The sequence below is a fragment of the Schistocerca americana genome, chromosome 6, assembly GCF_021461395.2.
Source record: "Schistocerca americana isolate TAMUIC-IGC-003095 chromosome 6, iqSchAmer2.1, whole genome shotgun sequence".
NCBI classification, from domain to species: domain Eukaryota; kingdom Metazoa; phylum Arthropoda; class Insecta; order Orthoptera; family Acrididae; genus Schistocerca; species Schistocerca americana.
Window position 1 is genome coordinate 471296819 of NC_060124.1, and position 22772 is coordinate 471319590.

The 22772-nt window shown below is 44.0% G+C and overlaps 1 protein-coding gene across 4 annotated transcripts in view; it reads right to left on the minus strand.

The window, feature by feature from the left end:
* LOC124619382 (carotenoid isomerooxygenase) overlaps nt 1–22772 on the minus strand; it is a 374524-nt gene that overhangs the window by 214679 nt on the left and 137073 nt on the right. For 2 of the 4 annotated variants that reach the window (XM_047145721.1, XM_047145722.1), the window contains exon 2: nt 12050–12223. The exons of the other annotated variants lie outside the window; for them this stretch is intronic. In XM_047145721.1, the coding sequence (XP_047001677.1) occupies nt 12050–12223 (174 nt within the window). The remainder of the gene's footprint in view (nt 1–12049; nt 12224–22772) is intronic. 4 annotated transcript variants of the gene reach the window in all.

Genomic DNA, 22772 nt, shown 5'->3' on the forward strand with positions numbered 1-22772 from the left:
GCTCTGAGCACTATGGGACTTAACTGCTGAGGTCATCAGTCCCCTAGAACTTATAACTACTTAAACCTAACTAACCTATGGACATCACACACATCCATGCCCGAGGCAGGATTCGAACCTGCGACCGTAGCGGTCGCGCGGTTCCAGACTGTAGCGCCTAGAACCGCTCGGCCACTCCGGCCGGCTCAAAGGTAACTAACGTGCACGACCGTTACAGCGCCTTCTTTAGCAAACCTGATTTACATCCTCATAATGGTGCTATTAGCTCCACTCTTAACCGACTGGCACGAAATCTCCTTCTTGGTGTTGGGATTTTTTTCCATCAGTGTATTTGCAATACGACAACACATTTAAATTCTCTTTTGCGTCTCTCAAGGAAAGATCAGACCTTGAACGCCACAGAATTCGGCGAACTTCGGCGTACTGATTCTGGGCCCATTCGAAGAATACGAATGCTTCTGTGAAAGGGTTTAGTCACTGTGGTGTCACCGCCAGACACCACAGTTGCTAGGTGGTAGCCTTTAAATCGGCTGCGGTCCGTTAGTATACGTCGGACCTGCGTGTCGCCACTGTCAGTGATTGCAGACCGAGCGCCACCACACGGCAGGTCTAGAGAGACGTCCTGGCACTCGCCCCAGTTGCACAGCCTACTTTGCTAGCGATGCTCGACTGACAACTACGCTCTCATTTGCCGAGACGATAGTTAGCATAGCCTTCAGCTACGTCATTTGCTACGACCTAGCAAGGCGCCATAGCATTTGATATTTATCTTGTGAAGCATGTACAGTCAAGAGAGATGTTCACCAATCGTGGATTAAAGTTAAGTATTCTACCAGTTACGTCCGTTTTTTTAAGTTCTCATTTCATTGTTATGTTCCAGACCTCATGCCAGCCTGCGTGAGCTTAACGCCTGCCTTTCGGCTACCGGTCATAGTGGATTGGCTGTCTGGCCAGTCCACTACAGTCACTATGACTCCGTTTGAGAATTAATCCCGGTCAAAAGTCTTCCCGCAGGATTCTTTTCGAACCTGGCAGTGACGTTAGAACACTAGGAAGTAAGGAACTTTTATCTGTACATTTCAAGTCAGAATTCTAATAGTTTGGGAGAAATCGAAAAATTTGTGGTTAGATCAGTTGCAAATATACTTGAGGAGGAAAGTTTTTCGCAACATGGGCAGTTTCACATAACACAACGCTTCCTCGTGGGTTCCAACCGCAATTCTTCAAAAACATAAGTTTTTATTCTAAGTACAATAGATTCACTGAGTGTTCAGCGTACTTGCTTAGGAAATTTAACAACGCGTGTATGTTTCTCCAAGCCGATTGTAAGTTTTTTGTGTTTTTTTTTCAGAAATATCTCATACTTTTTAAAGAATGTTGTGATGAAAAGGCGAACAAAAGTGCTAGTCATTTGTTGGTGGAATCTATCTCCCCCCCTCTCTCTCTCTCTCTCTCTCTCTCTCTCTCTCTCTCTCTCTCTCTCTCTCTCTCTCTCCCTCCCTCCCTCTAGTCTCGAAGACTGACTTATGTTCTTCCTGTCGGAGAAAAACTGCACAAGTACATTGGATGGCTCAGGAATGGCAGACATTTGGTGACAGTAGGATGTCTGTGACAGTTGTTTTGTTACAGATCGGAGTAAGATGACAAGTGTATCTGGATGGTTCATTTCGAGAAGTGCTACCCACTACAGCAAGGTGTGCCGTTTCGAACCCAGATCTAGGTCATAGTTTTCTATATATGTGGTGCCTGTTCTTTCGGACATGTGCGAAAGAACAGACAGCATTTTGATCCAGCAGCCACCATGAACTAACACACAAAGAAATAACAGACATTGGTTGTGAGTCGGCATTGATATAAATCAATGGGGAAAGGTGAAAATTCGTGCTGGACTGGGATTCGCACCCAGCTCTCCTGTATACGAGGCATGTGTTCTGACCACAAAACCATCCGAACACAATGGTCAGCGCGTCTGCACGGACTAGCTTAAAACGCCTCCCGCCAGAACAAAATTCTCAACTCATCCACATACTATTAACGTACTGCCGCAGCCCGTTATTCTCATCACTCACGGCATTTCTCAGATTCCTGTAAGAATTCGGGCCTGTTGTGTATCCGCACTGAAGAGATCGTCGGCCGTCCTCGCCTTAATTACATATACGTGGTGCCTGATCTTTCAGTTGGGAATATGGGTCTGACAGGAGGCGTGCTAGGGGAGTCAGTGTAGTGGTGATGGCCACGACGTCTGGATGGCTTACTAGTCAGAATATCCGCCTAGTAAGCAGGTGACCCGGGTTCGAATCCCGGTCCGACACAAATTTTCGACTTTCCCTGCTGATTTAACCCACTGCCCACTCGCAGCCAATGTCTGTAATTCTTTGTTGTGTTACACAGTTTTCTCTTACATGAATATACTATGTCAGAAATAGTTTTCCGTAGACACAGACAATAATGATTTCCGTTTAATCACTCGACGCTAAAACTGTTACGTTCATTTATTTTAATACTGTAGTTATGTCTCCACGATGGTATATATCTAGGCATTCCTTACACCACCGTAACCCATAGTTCTTGGAGTTTTATTCAGCGAGGTTCTGCGTACCACTCTCTGGCAGTAGATCAGATGTAATAATCCATCTTGGTCGAAGACTGTTTCGGAGTCATCTATGGCCGGCCGCTGTGGACGAACGGTTCTAGGCGCTTAAGTCCGGAACCGCGCTGCTGCTACGGTCGCAGGTTCGAACCCTGCCTCGGGCATGGATGTCTGCGATGTCTTTAGGTTAGTTAGGTTTAAATAGTTCTAAGTCTAGGGGGCTGATGACCTCTCATGGTAAGTCCTGTAGCGCTTAGAGCCATTTGAACCATTTGAATTTACTTCGAGGGGAGATTAGTGTTTATCGTCAGGTCGACGATACAATCATTACAGATGGAACACAAACAATATTTCGGCAAAGCACAAAAAACGTAAATCTGGATATGCTGAACGGATATAAACCTGAATGCAAGTACAGTGACTTAACCGAAGCCCCGCATCGCTCGATAACTTCCTTTGAATCTTTCTTGTACTCATAATACAAGTAACACTTCCCTTTGAGACTAACAAAACCTTTAGAAATGTCTTTCGTTTCCAGTACACGTAAGTTAAATGAAAAACGGCACATTATTTTACAGAAGTGTAGAGTGCTTAATGATCGAAACAGTCACTGACAGATGCTGAACTTATAATGCATTAACATCAGACGGCTCGAAATCATCTTCATTAGTACCTGAATCACAGAGAGAAACCCAAGCTCGCAGATAATTGTGATATGATGACGTGCCAAAGAATGATCGAGATCCTCTACCGCTTTTTCTGTTGAAAAGATAGGCCTACGGAATTTGTTGTGGGACACCGTGGAACATTGCCGCTTCAGTCCCTACAGTTTCATGAAGTTCCGATAGGTGGCGGTGCTACACGTAGCCTTTAAAATGACGTCTGTAATGGAGATGCGTTGCAAGCAGAGAGGTGTCATTGTGTTCCTTTTGTCGTAAAACCAGAGCATCGCAGATATTCATAGGCGCTTGCTGAATGTCTACGGATATCTGGCAGCGAACAAACGCACGATGAGTCGTTGGGTGAGGCATTTTCATCATTGCACCAAGGTCTCCCACGTGAAGGCCGGCCGCATGCAGCTGTGAAATCTGCCATACTGGAACGTGCGGACACTCTCATTCGAGGTGATCGAGGGAACACAAACACCTCGCTGTGCAATTGGACGTTTCGGTTGACAGGGCTGACACACTCGCTCACGAGCTGCGGTACTCGGTGTGTGTGTGTCCGTTGGGTTACCTCGTCGATTAACAGAAGAACATAAGTAGCTTCCAGGTGTTTCACACAATGAAGAATGCACTCCGCGGAAGGCAGTACGTGGATGACGAGGTGATTATTGATGCAGCAAGAAGTTGGTTCCGATGTCGGCCAGTAGAGTGGTACCATGCAGGAACATAGGCGCTCCCAGTAAGGTGGCGAAAGAACAGAGATTATGACGAAAAATAGGGTTTTGTAGCCAAAAGAGTGGGGAATGACGGAATCCTGGATGCTATCAGGAAAAAAATGAATTGCATTACTCACTGAAGGCCCTCGTGAACACCGAGTGGCCTCTGTCGAGTAGCGGCTAAGCTTGCCTACTCTCCCACGAAACATCCAGCAGCATATTTACATACGTAGTAGCAGATTTTCATTTGAGTACAGACGTCCGAAAGGCCCAGCTTTGAGAGACAGGAAAGCGAACTTTTCTGCGCCCTTTGCATGACGTACCATCCTGCAAACACAGGAAGGCTGGTCACGGAACACGAGCACGTGCTGGAGCGTGGTCGCCACATCCGGTCTGGCTGTACTGACCAACAGTATTTGGAGTCGCGCATCAATGGATGGACTGTAGCTACCAGTCGCAACTGCCCCACACACGTTAACAATCTTCGGTGACTAACAGGATGGAGCAGCTTGGTCTCCGGCTTTCTGGTACGAAGCTTACACCGGCTTGGATCAGGCTTTCCTATCCGATAACCGGTTTTCGTACCGACTGCCATCACTTATCGGAAACAGATGAGAGATGATCTTAAATATACTGAAGAATGATGCTTCGTTTTGAAAAGTTGCACAGTATAGCTCCTTAGATGTCCACGGAAGAACGGAAGGATGGAAGGATGGGTAGAAGTGGGCCTTGGGAAAATGTAGGAACACGTGAGACAATACTGATAGCATCTTAGAAGATATACTGAAGAATTGAAAACCTGAAACTTCTTGGCAGATTAAAACTGTGTGCCGGACCGAGACTCGAACTCGGGACCTTTGCCTAGGAAGGCTGGTCACGGAACGACAGATGAAATTTTGAAACGACAGATGAAATTTTGAAACGACAGATGAAATTTTGAAACGACAGATGAAATTTTGAAACGACAGATGAAATTTTGAAACGACAGATGAAATTTTGAAACGACAGATGAAATTTTGAAACGACAGATGAAATTTTGAAACGACAGATGAAATTTTGAAACGACAGATGAAATTTTGAAACGACAGATGAAATTTTGAAACGACAGATGAAATTTTGAAACGACAGATGAAATTTTGAAACGACAGATGAAATTTTGAAACGACAGATGAAATTTTGAAACGACAGATGAAATTTTGAAACGACAGATGAAATTTTGAAACGACAGATGAAATTTTGAAACGACAGATGAAATTTTGAAACGACAGATGAAATTTTGAAACGACAGATGAAATTTTGAAACGACAGATGAAATTTTGAAACGAGAGATAAAATTTTGAAACGAGAGATAAAATTAACGAAGAAGAAATGAAAACTTTGCAGTTTGGACTTGGAAGATCAGTCGAATGGAGTGGACAGCGTCTTGAAAAGAGGATAGACGATAAACCTTAACAACAGTAAAACGCAGATAACGCTGTGAATTAGAGTTATGCCTGATGCTGAAGGACGTAGATTAGGAAATGAGGCACTAAATGTAGTTGATTATTTTCGCTGTCGGGACAGAAAAATAACTGACAATGGCCGGTGTAGTGGACAGGCAAAACCAGAGAAGCATTCCTCAAAAAAGAAATGGGAACGACATATTTTTAGTTCTTTGGGCGTTCACTTTTCTTCCTCTCTACCGATAAATTGGTCAACATCAAACATAAATTTAAATGTTATCAAGTCTTTCCTAGAGGTACTTGTCTGGAGTATAGTTTTGTACGAAAGGGAAACAGTTCAAATAGGAAGAGTTACTGGAACGTGGCGCTATAGAAGAATGCTGCAGATCACTGGGGGGCAGATGGGATGAGTAATGAAGACAAATCCGTTTGTGTTCACCGGGTAATTGAATTACACGCTTCTCTGTCGAGCTAAGCCATTCGCAATCAGCTGTCGTTTCATGAGGCGGAATAATACTATGGGAAAAGATTCCAGAGTCAAACTTAGTACTGTATAGGAGTGTATGTCTAGGACTCCTATAATTTACGTGCTCAAAATGAAACAAAATGTAAAGGAAATTATTATTTCATTGTTACTTCTCTGTGTGAACCTATCAACCCAGAGTTTTATGTTGCAAGATTAATTTGCTGCATATCCGCGGAAGCAAGGAAATGCTGTTTCATATTTCAAAGTTCTTTCCATGCAGGTAGCGAATAAGTAAATACCAAGAGAGGTCATAAGAAATCGGCGAAACAAAACACGGTGGCCTTCACGTCACATACGGTAGAGAAACCGGACAAGTGCGTGTACGACTCGCATTCTGAGGCTTCCGTACAGACTTAATTATGCATATAGATGCTAATAGTAACAATTTCGTGTGGCCCAATAGCCTGGTACAAGTCTTTCTGCTGGACGCCACTTCGGTGACTTGCGTGACCATGACCTGCCCCAGTTATCCAACTGGAGAAAGGGGTCTCACAGTTTAAGACTGAATTCGAACGCCGGCCGTTGTGGCCGAGCGGTTCTAGGCGCTTCAGTCTGGAACCGCCCGGCCGCTTCGGTCGCCGGTTCGAATCCTGCGTCGGGCATGGATGCGTGTGATGTCTTTAGGTTAGTTAGGTTTAAGTAGTTCTAAGTTGTAGGGGACTGATGACCTCAGATGTTAAGTCCCATAGTGCTCAGAGCCATTTGAACCATTTTTGATTTTGAATTCGAACCATGTGTTGGTTTTGGCGGCTTTACATTGTTGACAGTTGAAATCTGGGTTAAAATGAAGACTGAAAAACCAGTGGTCCGACAGTGATTCAATCACGCGACCTCTTGGTCTCAAAGCGCGCTCTTCGCCGCTGGACCACCAATCCGGACATGTACATACATAGTTCATCTACAGCTTTTAATTAGTGAGTTTGCGAGCGTCAAAGTATATGACACATTTGGCCGTATCTTTGGATCGCATTCACATAGAAGCCTAAATTATTTCTACCGCCAAGGGACAGTAGATCTTTGTATTTGACGAAAATTTCAGCATTATCCGTTCCTGAGAAAAAGGGGTATTAAAAGACGGACGACGGACAACAAAATGATCCTATAAGACTTTTTTTTACCGGTTTAGGTACAGAACCCTAAAATTGGGCGTAACTGAGGCAGTCACGATCAGGGAGACGGGATGGAATAAATTACTTAATGGCAGTGTAATGCAAGAAGCTGTCGAATCGAAATAAATGAGTTTGATTTATTACTGGGATTGATTTTCTTTCTTTTTTTAATTTTCTCATTCCCCAGGTACAAATAACTACACAGATATTCAGGTTCACCATGGGACTCACGAAATAACTTTACATAAGTAAACCGCTCTTCAGTCATACATCCATTCATGTATCGTTTTCTACAAATCCCGTCGAGAATAAGAAAAATGGTTCAAATGGCTCAGAGCACTATGCGACTTAACTTCTGAGGTCATCAGTCGCCTAGAACTTAGAACTAATTAAACCTAACTAACCTAAGGACATCACACACATCCATGCCCGAGGGAGGATTCGAACCTGCGACCGTAGCGGTCGCGCGGTTCCTGACTGAAGCGCCTAGAACCGCTGGGCCACACCGGCCGGCCGAGAATGAGAGTCTGAAGGGATATGGAAAGCGTGAAGTTATACATTAACAGCAGAAGCAGCCTCTGCGAAGTATGCTAACAACAAATTATGACTAGCTCCGATTTATTCTAACTGATAACTTAAGGAATTACCAAAAGCAATTGCTTTAAAAAATCCACTGCTCCTACACAACTGCTGTTTATAACTACTGCTTTGTACTAGGCAGTCATACAGCTTGATACGCTATTGTAGTTTCGGGGAAGGGGGAGAAATGGAAGAAACGAAGTAGAATTTCTTAGAAAATAGAATCACTTGTCAGTTTACTGGAAACAGGAGAATCTGCGTGCAGTAGGTAGGGAGGGTGGGGGGGGGGGGGGAGGGAGGGGGTGGATACGTGAAGCAAATAAGAAAAATGGAAATGCCGTGTTGCAAGGCCTCCCGTCGGGTAAACCGTTCGCCCCGTGCAAGTCTTTCGAGTTGACGCCACTTCGGCGACTTGCGTGTCGATGGGGATGAAATGACGATGATAAGGACAACACAACACCCAGTCCCTCAGCGGAGAAAATCTCCGACCCAGCCGGGAATCGAACCCGGGCCGTTAGGTATGACATTCCGTCGCGCTGACCACCCAGCCACCAGATGCGTACAAGTGAAGCAAATCATATTGTAGTTTCGGGGAAGGGGGAGAAATGGAAGAAACGAAGTAGAATTTCTTAGAAAATACAATCCGAAACTATTAAACCCTATGTTTATTAATCACTAAACATTACTAATGCTTGCACTTCATAACAGGTACAATGCCTAATACTTACAACGTACTTAATTTCGCTGTCAGGTAGGTAATGTTCAGACACATGTGACTGCTTTGTATACTTACGTTTGTAGTTTTTTTACATTGGCTGGTAACATGAGAAAAAAAATCATGTACTGAAGGTACTGGAGGCTTTCAGATCCAATACCGTCTGGCATCTTTAGTTACAAGTAGAATCGCGGCGAAGGCGAAGTAGCTTCGAGATTTCACGAGGAATGACTGACTACAGCTGCTACTACCCTTGTTTTGAGTTCTTCAAAACTGACTCTTAATGCACTCTGTGTGGCGGGCCAGATGTGGGTTTGCTTTACTGGGCTCGTATTTTTTTTCTGGTGAGTAGGGGTGGGGTGAGGACAGCTGCTTTTCCCCATCCCCCGCTAGGTATGCCCGTGGTTTTGGACATGGCCGTGACGTAAAAAAGCGAACACGTGTCTCGTCTTATCCGTAGACACTGAGCCGTTTCTCAGAAATAGACGGCCGAAGTGTTCGATGTATTTTCCATGCGTTTTAGCGCTCGTTAATCTCAGCCTCTCACATTTACGCCCCCTGTTTGAAACTCGATTTATTTTTATTTATTTGTTTTATTTATTTGTTTCATTTATGTAACCATGTCCGTAGAAGGTTACCACACGAATGTTCCTTACCAAGCTGGAGGATACAAGGGCATTAACTGTAAAATTGTAAATGGCTTTCACAACATGTCATATATTTACTATATAATACGAGCATTTATGGTATTTTCTGGGGTACAACCATTTTAAATTCTCATATTCATACGTTTGAATCTTACATCAATTCTTGTATTTTATTCTTATGTTTGTACTTCAAAAAAATTTGATGCATTCCTTTGAATAATACCAGTCGCAGAAACATTCGATACAGACACCACGAGCATCGCGCGAATGCAGTTTTGCCACAATGACATTTGTTCGTGTGAATCTCATTCGGGAAAGAAACCATTTACATCAGTGAAGATTCAATGCGTTGGCAATAATTTCGCGGCAAACCATGCATAACGGATCACTTTTCCGAAAACTGGTGCTTACAGTTGATTACGAATCAAGATACACCACAAGAATTTCACCTAACACATTTTATTAAGTTTTTTATTATTTTTAATTGATTCATCTGAAAAACAATTAACGGACGAATAAGGAAACGTTATATGAATCTACTGTGGAAAAAATTTGTATAGTAATCTTCTACAGACATCGGTACTTAAATGAAAAACAAAAATAAAAATAATAGTCGGTTTTCGAACACAGCGCCCAAAATTAACTGCTAACCACTGCGCCACCATTTCGTCTGATAATGCCGCGCGGTAAAAGACATTAAGTACCTGGAAAACACCTCGTAAACTTCGATCGTGGTTTTTTTCGGAAATGGTCGAGTGTCTACGGATAAACCGAGACACTTGTTCGCTTATTTTGACCCCTCTTCCACCATGTGAAGTTTCTGGGAAATCAGATTATGGCAGTTGTTGTGTTCTCCTCGTGAGTGGTGTGGAGGCAAGAAAAAAATGGGTAATTCGTGTCTAAGCAGGTGAATTGACCATGACAAACAGTAGAGTATGTGCCGACCTTAACAGTAATCGAATGAAGCACTGTCCTCAAAGAAACAACACAGCTCCGAAGCAAAACAACAGAGATTTAAAATACCAGTGACGGTATCGCACTAATAGATGTAAACTAGTGATGGGGAGCTCGTGAATGAGTCGTTCAAATGAACGCTTCGCTCCAGTGAAGTGTGAACTAACCACTCAATTTCAATGAACTGGTACTTCAAGCTCTTCACAGATAGCACACTCCACACTTTTTTCTAGTTCACTCACTCTCTTCCCCTCTCCCTCTCCCACTACATCGGCGCTACGTCACTCATTCTCCCTTCACTTCAGTCCTCCCTCTACTGCCTGTCGACGAATCGCGCGGCGAAATACTCTTAGAACAACAGTTGCACTTTGCTTTCCCATCACCTAAATCGGCGAAGAAACCCCAAATTTCACTACTTTTACGCGATCGCGAGTTGCTAGCCATTGTATAAGCGTGAATAAACATAAAAACTGCTTTCCGAATAAAATAAAGAGCGATTTTACGTGAAATGGTACCAATGACTACAGGTGAGTGACAGTTTACGTTTTGAATTTTGAGGGTTATTACTCTCAACAAAAATAAAATCTACAAGAAAACTTCTGAATAATTACTTAACATAGGTATATAGACTGTGACAGTGGTAAACATACTCATTCTATTTTGTAGTTTTCAGTCCATGAATACAACAAATAAGGTTTCACTTGGCAGATAAAGACTTTTTTGGGCGCTTCGTGAGAAAATGTCGAGCTTCATTAAACGTAATACCTTCTTTATATGTGACAGGCTTCTCTGTTTATCTTTCCTTTGTCCCCTTCGACCATGCTCTGTTCAAGTTAACTCGACGCTGTAAATGTGTAAAACGTTGCGTGCACGTTACTGCATAGTTCGGCCATCTGTTGGTAAACTTATGAAGTATTACGAAGCTTTATTGTACGAGCGAGGCGATGCCAGCGTAGCCGCGGCTGAGCGGCGAACTAGGCAACTTCGCCAGGCTTCCGTACTTCATGAATGAACTACTTCATTTGAAAGCTTCACGGCAAAGAGTGAAATGAATGAAGTAGTTCACGGGACTGAACGAGTTCGACCCATCTCTAATGTAAACCAGTAGAGTTGTGGCGATTCGTGAATGAGTCGTTCATTTGAACGACTCTAAATAAAGAATCTTAAGAATCGAATCGTGATACGGACGAATTGTCGTTCAAAATAATCGTTAGAACGATTGCTTGTTTCCGAGTAGTGACGATTCCAAGTTCCAACGATTCATCGATTCTTAGTACGCTATGCTTCGAACGCAACTTCCGAATCATGCCGTGTCGTGCCGAATGATTGCGACCGCCAGATGGCAGTCAAGTCGAGGATGCGTGTGAACAAAGGAAGCAATTTTGCACCACTTCTCGGACAGAACGACTCCTCTTTTCTGGCATACTGAAATAAAACAATAGATACAATCAAATCAAACGTGACCTTTCATCAATTAAGGCATTACACGTATAAATCGAGAATCACACTTGTAAGGTTATATGCATGTTTACTCATAAATAAACTCCTTCTGGCTTATCATGACACAGTTCGATTCTAACCCCATTGAAAATGTCAGACATGTCCTGCCATCTGTGAGTAAGATTTAGACCTTTTTAAATTCCATAAGAATCGTGCCATCGCAGACTAGAAAGAATCGTAGGAATCGATTCGCAATATGAGATTGAATCGTAGGAACAGAATCGGGAAAAAGAATCGTGTTGCCCAACTCTATGAACCAGAGGACAGAAAAGGTGAACTGCAGGCTCTGGCGCGTGGCATCATACTGCGCATGCGCGTCACGTGGTGACGCTAAACACGGGCTCAGAGCCCGCCAAGGCCGGGCGGCAGCTGATGACCGTGTTACTACATAGCTGAGTCGTAACCGCCAACCTACCAGAACACAAGCTGCTTATCTGGCGGACTTCAGTGTCTCTGCAGCTGTTAATGCAATGTCAGGTGCACTACGCAGCTAAGACGCTGAGCGGGGCTTGACAATCAACAGTAGCACTTGCTCTAGCTGACGAAACTCGTCTACCAAACTCGCTTCAGCTTCATAAGGAAAGTCAGGCGATTCTGGGTGTGTACCTGTATTAAACCGTGGATCGTAGACGAAGCACGTAGCGGGCCTCTTGGGAAACCCCCAGCACCGCCGCCGACACTGCTGAACAGTCGCGCCAGAAAGGTTGCTGCTGTGCTAACAAAACGGAGCGGCGTATTCCGCCGTTGCAGTGACTGCGAAAACCAACGCGCAATTGAGCCCTGCGAACAAGACCAGAATGTCTCTGCCTTTACAAACGGAATGCCGTTTACGTCACATACTTTGATTCTGAAATTTGAAATTTATAATTAAACGACAAAAATATTACTACAATCCTCTCATCTGAAAATTCAACACAAATTACACGAAGTGAAGAACCACCCTCAGTGACACTTAAGGCACCTGGCACATCTGTTTTCTGAAAGATTCTTTGTTGCTTCCATTTACGACAACTTATTTCGGAACCTATAAGCTTTGATAGCCGAATTATCAGTCCACATAATGAAGATGTAACTACGACAGTAAAAATCATTTCGACTCATATTGGTCTTACCAATGCGCCATGCAGCATTCATGAATGGGCCAGGAAAAAGGGTAAGTCATTGTGATGCGAGATGTATCTCCGTTCTTCACCGAAAAGTGTTTAGTAAAGTACAAATGTAAATTAAAAATAAAAGGCACAGTCTGGCAAATCCTCCATGTTTTATCATTCCTTTAGGCTTCCACGGCAGTGAGTTCAAATGGCTCTGAGCACTACGGGACTCAACTGCTGTGGTCATAAGTCCCCTAGAACTTAGAACTACTTAAACCTAACTAACCTAAGGACATCACACACATCCATGCCCGAGGCAGGATTCGAACCTGCGACCGTAGCGGTCGTGCGGTTCCATACTGTAGCGCCTTTAACCGCTCGGCCACTCTGGCCGGCACGGCAGTGAGTATTAAGAAATAAAAAAAAAATAAAAAAATTAATTTAGAAACTGTAGAGATGTGGACACAGAGAGGAACAACAAATTTTTTTGTATAGAGAAAAGTCAGTTAGCAATAACTTAAAGCGATAAGGACTTCGCCTAATCCCATAGCAAAGACAAACACAAAATCAAGCGTTTCTCCATAACAACCTCCAGAAAAACATAGTCTACGGACTGATTGCAGACTATAAAATCAAAATAAAAACATCAATTTACAAATGTGTCGGCAGGAGTATTAACTGCAGCAGCTACATTCGACAGAAATAAGAAAAACCACAGGAGAATCGTGATCTGTGACTAACATTTCCTCAGCGACGTGAAAAATCAACCTGCTAGTAGTATTACGTCCTCAGCTTTTTTCTAAAATTATCAGCCAATCTCAGAAGTGGACAAAGCAGAAGACTTTACACATTGAGGAAAGGGTGTGAATATGAACGCTCTTATTTGTTTTAACCTTAAAGGTACTGTCTTTTGGAAAAATGCTAAAGATTTGACCTTCATTAACAGCAGCAGCAAAGTAATGATCAGTATCAATCACTTCTATTCTATACCAAGATCGACAAGAAACTCGTAAAAAAGCAATGAAAAGAATGGGCTTTAAATATGGGTCCTCTCTAAAAAGTTTAAGTCTTTTATAATGACGTAATAAAACTGGATAAAAAAATTCAAAACGGTATACTAATCAACAAAAAACACCTTTTGTATTGAAGCATTTTAAATGAAAGTGAAATAAAATTATATTTACAGAGATCGCAAAATTAAATGCTCTTGCAGTCCTTGACATATAACGCATTAAACCCACACTTCCCCGCAAGTACTGGGAAAGAACATTTCAGCACAAAACAGGCAGATTGTTATGTTCAAGTCTTTTGTATCCTCATCGTTGATATCCGATTCATTATCGGTGTCCACGAGGAGAGAGGCGCAAGAGGCTGATGAATCAGACCATTTCGTGGCTTTAATTTTCTTTTTCTGAAGGCCTTTACTCTCCTTTCACCTGCCTCTCAGCTGGCCTGCAAGCTCAGACTCAAAGACTTCTTGACAGCATTTGTCCAACTGATACGTGTCCCAGCACTTCCGATTTCGCGTCGCCGAGTGATGGTTCTCTTCTTTAATTTGGGACCAGGGGATAACAGACTGAAGCGCCAAAGAAACTGATATAGGCATGCGTATTCAAATATAGAGATAGGTAAACAGGCAGAATACGGCGCTGGGGTCGGTAACACCTATACAAGACAACAAGTGTCTGGCGCAGTTGTTAGATCGGTTACTGCTGCTACAATGGCAGGTTATGAAGATTTAAGTGAGTTTGAACGTGCTGTTAATAGCCGGCGCACGAGCGATGCGACACAGCATCGCCGAGGCAGCGATGAAATGGGGATTTTCTCTTACGACCATTTCACGAGTGAATCGTGAATGTCAACAGTCCAGTAAAACATCAAATCTCCGACATTGCTGCGGCCGGAAAAAGATCCTGCAAGAACGGGACCGACGACGACTGAAGAGAATCATTCAACGTGAGAGAAGTTCAAACCTCCCGCAAACTGGTACAGATTTCATCGCTGAGCAATCAGGTCACCGTGCGAAACATTCAACGAAACATGATCGATATGGGCTTTCTGAGCCAAAGGCCCACTCTTGTACTCTTGATGACTGCACGACACGAAGCTTTACGCCTCGCCTGGGCCCGTCAACACCGACGTTGGACTGTCGATGACTGGAAACAAGTTGCCTGGTCGGACGAGTCTCGTTCAAATTGTATCGAGCGGATGGACGTTTACGGGTATGGAGACAACCTCATGAATCCATGGACCCTGCATGTCAGCAGGGGCCTGTTGAAGCTGGTGGAGGCGCTGTAATGATATAGGGCATGTGCAGCTGGAGTGATATGGGATCCGTGATACGTCTAGATACGACTCACAGGTGATACGTACGTAAGCATCCTGTCTGATCGCCTGCATCCATTCATGTCCATTCCGCTATCTGGCGAACTTGGGCAATTACAGCAGCACCCAACACGTCCAGAAATTCTACATATTGGCCCTGGGAACTGCCTTCTGTGTTTAAACACTTCCGCTGGCCACCGAGCTCCGCAGACATGAACAGTATTGAACATATCTGGGATGCCTTGCAAAGTGTTGTTCAGAAGAGTTCTCAACTCCCTCGTACTCTTACGGATTCATGGTGTCAGTTCCCGCCGCACTACTTCAGACATTAGTCGAGTTCTTGCGACGTCGTGTTGCGGCACTTCTGCATGCTCTCGGGGGCCCTACACGATATTAGGATGGTGCACCAGTTTCTTTGGCTCTTCAGTGTAAGTCAAACGGAGAAACTACATTTGAAACAGACGGGAAAATTGCGGTGTTTAAATGGGCGCTAATATTTGCACCAAGCCCACCTAAGCAGGATGGATGCTATCATATGGAACCTAAGGGATTGAGTGACTAAAGACATGTTTCTAAAAGTAGGTTAGGATCCTATTTTTAGAAAAACACCATGAAATTACTTTAAGTTCCCATATTTAAGGACCCCACAGAAGCATCGGCAGACCGACCAACGAAATAGACGTGTATAGGCGTTTTGACCGACTAACGAACTTTCCTTGTCGAAATATCGAGCCTGAAGGACGACCCGACAGCCGAATCCCGCACCACTTCACTCAACAAATTGTGCCGTGTGTAGCGTTGACATGCCAACTGGCCGGCAAGAATTCGTTTTTTGTCACTGGGCGCGGGATTATGGCTGTTCTAAAGTATGTGACAGTGTGCGAGGCAGACAGAACTTGGAGGACAAATTTAAAGACTGCAGATGTTTGTTGGACACGTCGTACAGGGAGAATAGCAATACAGATGGAAGAAATGAAGCATTTTTTTTCATTATTTGTAACGAATGCATAATGGCTTCGTGAGAGACGTAAAAGTTTTTAGGTTTTATTTCCGGTACTTTCCGGAAATGAAACTAACAACCAAAATATCGACACACGATGGACGTTAATTTGTAAAACATACTTGCTTCATTTTTAGAACTGTTAAAGTCCTCTGCTGTGAAAAGCAAGGTGTGAGATTCTTTTTGTAGTTCTTACAGTTGTTAACTGCTTCATTTCTTATGTATCTGTTGTATTTATTGGATGATGTGCGCTATCAACCTGTATAGTCTTTCTCCTTCGAATTAAATGAGATTCTCGAACTTACAGGTCATATTTTATGCTACATATGTAAACAGATTAATAACGTTTACATGAACGTCCTTTGTTTTATTTACTTCTTCTTTACTATGATGTTTTTCTTCAGTCAACTATAAATCACTTTGCAAGTTTCGGGAATCATTTTAGGTTCTAATTGTGGGGATACAACAGCATTGGAGGCCACTGGCTAGGAATAACAATGCAGCTTATTGTCCCAGCTCACAGCCTCTCTCATAACTGTATTATTTTCGTTAAGAATGTTTTTGACGATGTTCAGCAGCTCCTAAATACATGATTCATCTATTCTTAGAAAATTACGAAAATCATCGGCTCTCAGCTCCTTAAGTAACAGAACGTGGGTAAAGTTCTTTCCGTGCATTAGCCACTTCTTGGCCCACAGCTTTCTTTCGTTTTTTTGGCCTTGTTACCTCTAAAATAGCCAACGCAAACATCCATTTTTGTTTCTGCATGAAAGAAAGCGAGAGGTAATACACTCATGCTCATAAATTAAGGATAATTGCAGAATGAGGTGCTACACAAGATGGCACTATACAAAACTGGCGCTAATAGCATTGGCACATAGGGAACACACACGACACAGATTTGTTAGTCCACGGTATTGGTGATAAGTTGAGAAAACCGTCCCGAAACACATGTGCTACAAAACGCCACTGTTTCCTGCGCATGTACCCCTACATCAATAAGGGATATGATCACCATGCACATGTACACAGGCCGCACAACTGGTTGGCATACTCTGGATCAGGTGGTCGAGCAGCTGCTGGGGTATAGCCTCCCATTCTTGCTCCAGTGCCTGTCGATGCTCCTGAAGTGTCCTAGGGGTTTGAAGACATGCAGCGATACATCGACCGAGAGCATCCCAGACGTGCTCGATGGGGTTTAGGTCTTGAGAACAGGCAGGCCACTCCATTCCTTGTGTTTCAAGGCACTCCTCCACAACGGCAGCTCGGTGGAGCCGTGCGTTATCATCCATCAGGAGGAAGGTGGGACCCACTGCACCCCTGAAAAGGCGGACATACTGATGCAAAATGACGTCCCGATACACCTGACCTGTTACAGTTCCTCTGTCAAAGACATCCAGGGGTATACGTACACCAGTCATAATCCTACCCCACACCATCAAACCACGACCTCCGTACAGGACCCTTTCAAGGACATTAAGGGGTTTGTATCTGGTTCCTGGTTCACTGTTCAGAGAATCACTGTTCAGACTACACCTGGACTCGTCCGTGAACATAACCTGGGACCACTGTTCCAATGACCATGTACTGTGTTCTTGACACCTGGCTTTACGGGCTCTCCTGTGACCAGAGGTGAGTGGAATGCACCTTGCACGTCTCTGGGAGAATAAACCATGTCTGTTCAGTCGTCTGTAGACTGTGTGTCTGGAGACAACTGTTCCACTGTCTGCGGTAAGGCCCGAGCAAGGCTACCTGCAGTACTACGTGGCCATCTGAGGGCACTAATTGTGAGAAGTCTGTCTTCTTGTGGTGTTGTACACTGTGGACGTCCCGTACTGTAGCGCCTGGACACGTTTCCTGTCTGCTGGCATCATTGCTATAATCGTGAGATCACACTTTGTGGCACACGGAGGACCCGTGCTACGAACTGCTGTGTTTGACCAGCCTCCAGCTGCCCTAGTATTCCATCCCTCATAACGTCATCAATATGTGTACTTTGAGCCATTTTCAACACACAGTCACCATTAGCACGTCTAAAAACGTCTGCACACTTACTCGCTGCACCGTACTCTGACATGCACGAACACACCTCTGCGTATGTGGACTGATCCCAGCGCCGTCATGCGACGATCTCAGGTCAAATGCACCGCATGGTCATACCCCGAGATGATTTATACCTGCAAACCGCCCACCAGAGCGTTGTTTCACCATGTATGAGCATTACCCTTAATTTATGAGCATGAGTGTAGAACGTAAACTCAATGAACTTAAGTGAAACAAATCGCTGAGAGTAGTCGGTCGAGACGTGTGTAGGTTCCCACGAAATTGGTCGGTTGGTCGGTCGGCCGATAAATTGGTGGGTGCGTAGGGACCTTTTTACAACTGCGTCCGTTTTTACACCTTCTCTTCTAAACGGTGGTTACTTTGTACAAGGTTACAAATAGTTTATTCGTGTTAAGGCTGCCAGTAAAAGCTGAAATAACGCTTGTGCGTGTGCCTCTGCAGTTTCACTGCGGATTGAGAATTTAAGACACTAATGTGTGGTAGCCTGACACTAACCAGACTCATTGCTACAAACGATGAAGCGCGGGCAAACCAAGATCGACGCAAAATTGATATTCGAAAACTTAGTAGAACGCGAGTCAAAAAAGTTTCAAATCGAAGTCCAGGACAAGCAAGCGATTTTCGTCTTAGCTGTGGTTACCGTGACGAAGTACAGCCTGCTCGATCCGCTTGCCTGTCCGGCTCTTTGTCTGCGGTTGAAGGCTAATGTTCTCCGCGCTCCTAGGCTTGCAACCGCAGAGGGCGGAACTGTAAGCCGCATTACGCGTGCCGAGCGCTGGACCGAGACGGTGCGTTCGGGCGAGTGGTCGGCTTTCACAGGCTGCGGTCGCAGTACTACCGCCATCGGAGCACTCCGTCAACGGTCGACATCGGCCGATCTTTTCAAATCACTAAGCCAGTACGCGCACAGTCTCGGTGCAACCGATCTCAGCGGCCGAACGAACAGACTTCTGTCTTCGGTCGGCGGAACCCAATCAGTTTATTTACTTCAATCGAACTGGGCGTTGTTCCCACACGTAAAACATGGACTGTGCGAAAATTTTAAGTTTAGTACAAGAAAGAAGAAGGTTGTCGTTTTTTAATTAACTAAGAAATATATGTGCACCGTAATTAAATTAAAATTATTCGCCGGCCGTTGTGGCCGAGCGGTTCTAGGCGCTACAGTCAGGAACCGCGCGACCGCTACGGTCGCAGGTTCGAATCCAGCCTCGGGCATGGATGTGTGTGAAGTCCTTAGGTTAGTTAGGTTTAAGTAGTTCTAAGTCTAGCATGTCTGAGATTACACAAGAATAGTGGTTAGAAACACAACAATGTCGAGGGTGTTTATTTAGTACTACTGTGACAATGTTTTCACAGTTATTTAGTTACATGTTCCATCGATCGTCTGAACGATTCTTTTATCGAAATGATGTGGAACGATTCAGTTTACTGGACATGAATACACTACTGGCCATTAAAATTGCTACACCACGAAGATGACGTGCTACAGACGCGACATTTAACCGACAGGAAGAAGATGCTGTGATATGCAAAAGATCAGCTTTTCTTAGCATTCACACAAGGTTGGCGCCGTTGGCGACACCTATAACGTGCTGACACGAAGAAAGTTTCCAACCGATACGTCATATACAAACAGCAGTTGACCGGCGTTTCCCGGTGAAACATTGTTGTGATGCCTTGTGTAAGGAGTAGAAATGCTTACCATCACGTTTCCGACTTTGATTAAGGTCGGATTGTAGCCTATCGCGATTGAGGTTTATCGTATCGCGACATTGCTGCTCGCGTTGGTCGAGATCCAATGACTGCTAGCAGAATATGCAATCGGTGGGTTCAGGAGGGTAATACGGAACGCCGTGCTGGATCCCAACAGCATCGTATCACTAGCAGTCGAGATGACAGGCATCTTATCCGCATGGCTATAACGGATCGTGCAGCTACGTCTCGATCCCTGAGTCAACAGATGGGGACGTTTGCAAGACAACAACCATCTGCACGAACAGTTCGACGACGTTTGCAGCAGCATGGACTATCAGCTCTGAGACCGTGGCTGCGGTTACCCTTGACGCTGCATCAGAAACAGGAGCGCCTGCGGTGGTTTACTCAACGACGAACCTGGGTGCACGAATGGCAAAACGTCATTTTTTCGGATGAATCCAGGTTCTGTTTACAGCATCATGATGGTCGCATCCGTGTTTGGCGACATCGCGGTGAACGCACATTGGAAGCATGTATTCGTCATCGCCATACTGGCATATCACCTGGCGTGATGGTATGGGCTGCCATTGGTTACACATCTCAGTCACCTCTTGTTCGCATTGACGGCACTTTCAACAGTGGACAGTACATTTCAGATGTGTTACGACCCGTGGCTCTACCCTTCATTCGATCCCGGCGAAACCCTACGTTTCAGCAGGATAATGCACGACCGCATGGTGCAGGTCCTGTACGAGCCTATCTGGATACAGGTAATGTTCGACTGCTGCCCTGGTCAGCACAGTCTCTAGATCTCTCACGAATTGATAACGTCTGGTCAATAGTGGCTGAGCTACTGGCTCGTCACAATACGCCAGTCACTGCTCTTGATGAACTGTGGTATCGTGTTGAAGCTGCATGGGCAGCTGTGCCTGTACACGCCATCCAAGCTCTGTTTGACTCAATACCCAGGCGTATCAAGGCAGTTATTACGGCCAGAAGTGGTTGTTGTGGGTACTGATTTCTCAGTATCTATGCACCCAAATTGCGTGAAAATGCAATCATATGTCAGTTCTAGTATTATATGTTTGTCCAATGAATATCCGTTTATCATCTGCATCTCTTCTTCATTAACGAACACGTTATTTTTTCGTCCAACTGATGCCGCTGCACTTAAAGACTTACGGTATTTTTTTATTTTTTTTTTACAGCGTACCAGTTTTTAAATAGAAGGAGTTATCCAGGAGAAATGATTTTAGGTTAGATTCCAACTTCACTTTGCCACCTGTCAGACAATTTATGTTATTGGGCAAAAGACCGAAAATTTTTATTGCTGCGTATTGAACTTCTGAGTCACCGACAGCTTCAGTAATAGGTAATAAATCTCATTTTTTCCGTCGGTGTTGTTACTACTCTTCTTAAATTGTGATGAATTATTTATGATTAATTTCATTAGCGAATTCTGACGGTGCCGTTAAAATACCTAGCCCCTTGAAGGAGTACCTACACGAATACCACGTACTACTCTTACTGCTTGCTTCTGGGCAATCAGTCTTTCTAAATAGTGGGTTACCCCATAAAATTATCCCAAAAGACATTAATGAGTGGAAATGTGCAAGGTATTTCAATAGGTTAATTCGTTTGTTTCTAGCATTTTTCACGAAGAGAAAAAGTAACTACACTTAATTGTTTCAGAAACTCCGTAAAATGCTTCCTCTAGTTCATGTTTTAAACAACTTGTAAACCCAAAAATTTGGAGCATTCTACCCTATTTACTGGCTCTGTTCATGTCCTGCTTCAGTTATCGGTATGACTATTTGTTGTACGTAACTGAATATAGTGTTTTTTATCAAAATTAAGGGAGTGTCCAGATTCAGAAAACCACTTAATAGTTCTTCGAAAAACATAATTAAACATCTCTTCCTTTTTTTCTCCTTTGATGTGATTTATAATAAAACTAATATCGTCTGCGAAACGTACCAATTCTACTTGTTGAATGTTAAGTGGAAAGTCATTCACATGTATATGGAATAGAAGTGGACCCAAAATTAAACCATTTGGGTCTCCCTTTGGGATTTCTCATCAGTCGCCAAAATTTTCTACACACTTGCGCAAAGAGACCGCACGTTTTTAACATCACTTCACGCGTGCACAGCCAAACGGGCTGGTGGACAGTGTAGTGTGAGTCAAAGCGCCGCGGATTCGAACGTGAGGCTTCAGAAACACTTTTCTCTCGTGAGTATACGGAGACGAATGCGCCTGGTACGCCCGCTCGGTGTGCAATATAGATGTTGCCGCAGTTTCCGAGTCTTCCAGCCAGATTCCCTTCATCGAACCCTATTAAATCTGAGCACACTGCAGCTCTGACAAACAAGTGAAACAAAAAGACCATAGAGAGCAGAAAAGGCAAAAACAACATCAGCTTCAAGGCAGCGCAGTACACTTGTTTAGCAGCTCGCTGTCACTGGTGAAAACAGTTGTTGAGATATTGCTGCGGGCTTTAACGAGCTCGGAAGACAAAAAAGACCACGTGCGGCAGTTGAAACTAGGCATAGAGCCTGTGTAGAGAACAAAACAACGAAGTAAATTCTCGTATTTCAGGCAAGGGTTAAAGTGTACACAAGACTACCAGCACGACGTACTAACATCAACAACGAAAGTAAAAATCCACTTACGGGATGTACTGTATAAACGGAGAGTATATAAGGTAATTAATTCTGGAAGCAAGATTAAGCAGAGACATTTATCGTCACAGATTACCATTTAAAAACGGTTTGAAAGTGGAGAAATAAATTATGCACGAATCGCTTATCCGTTTAACGGCAGTTGCAGGATTTATAAACATCTGACGACGAACAGCAGTTTCAGATATTGAAATTTATTCCTGAAATTTAACGTAACTGTTATAGATATAGATTCAGTATCTAAAACGCCATATGAAAATTTATGCCGGATCGGGTCTCGAGCGGGGATTTCCGCTTGTCACGAAAGGTCGGCTTACCACTTAGGTTACCAAAGCGCGCTCCCTGGACCAACCCAAACTGATGCGCGTCTCACACCATTTGGGTTCGAGTCCTTGTGCGGCACAAATTTTCATACGTCGCTTCAGGTAGCACATATGTACCCACTACATTTAAGATGAATTTCGGGCTGTACG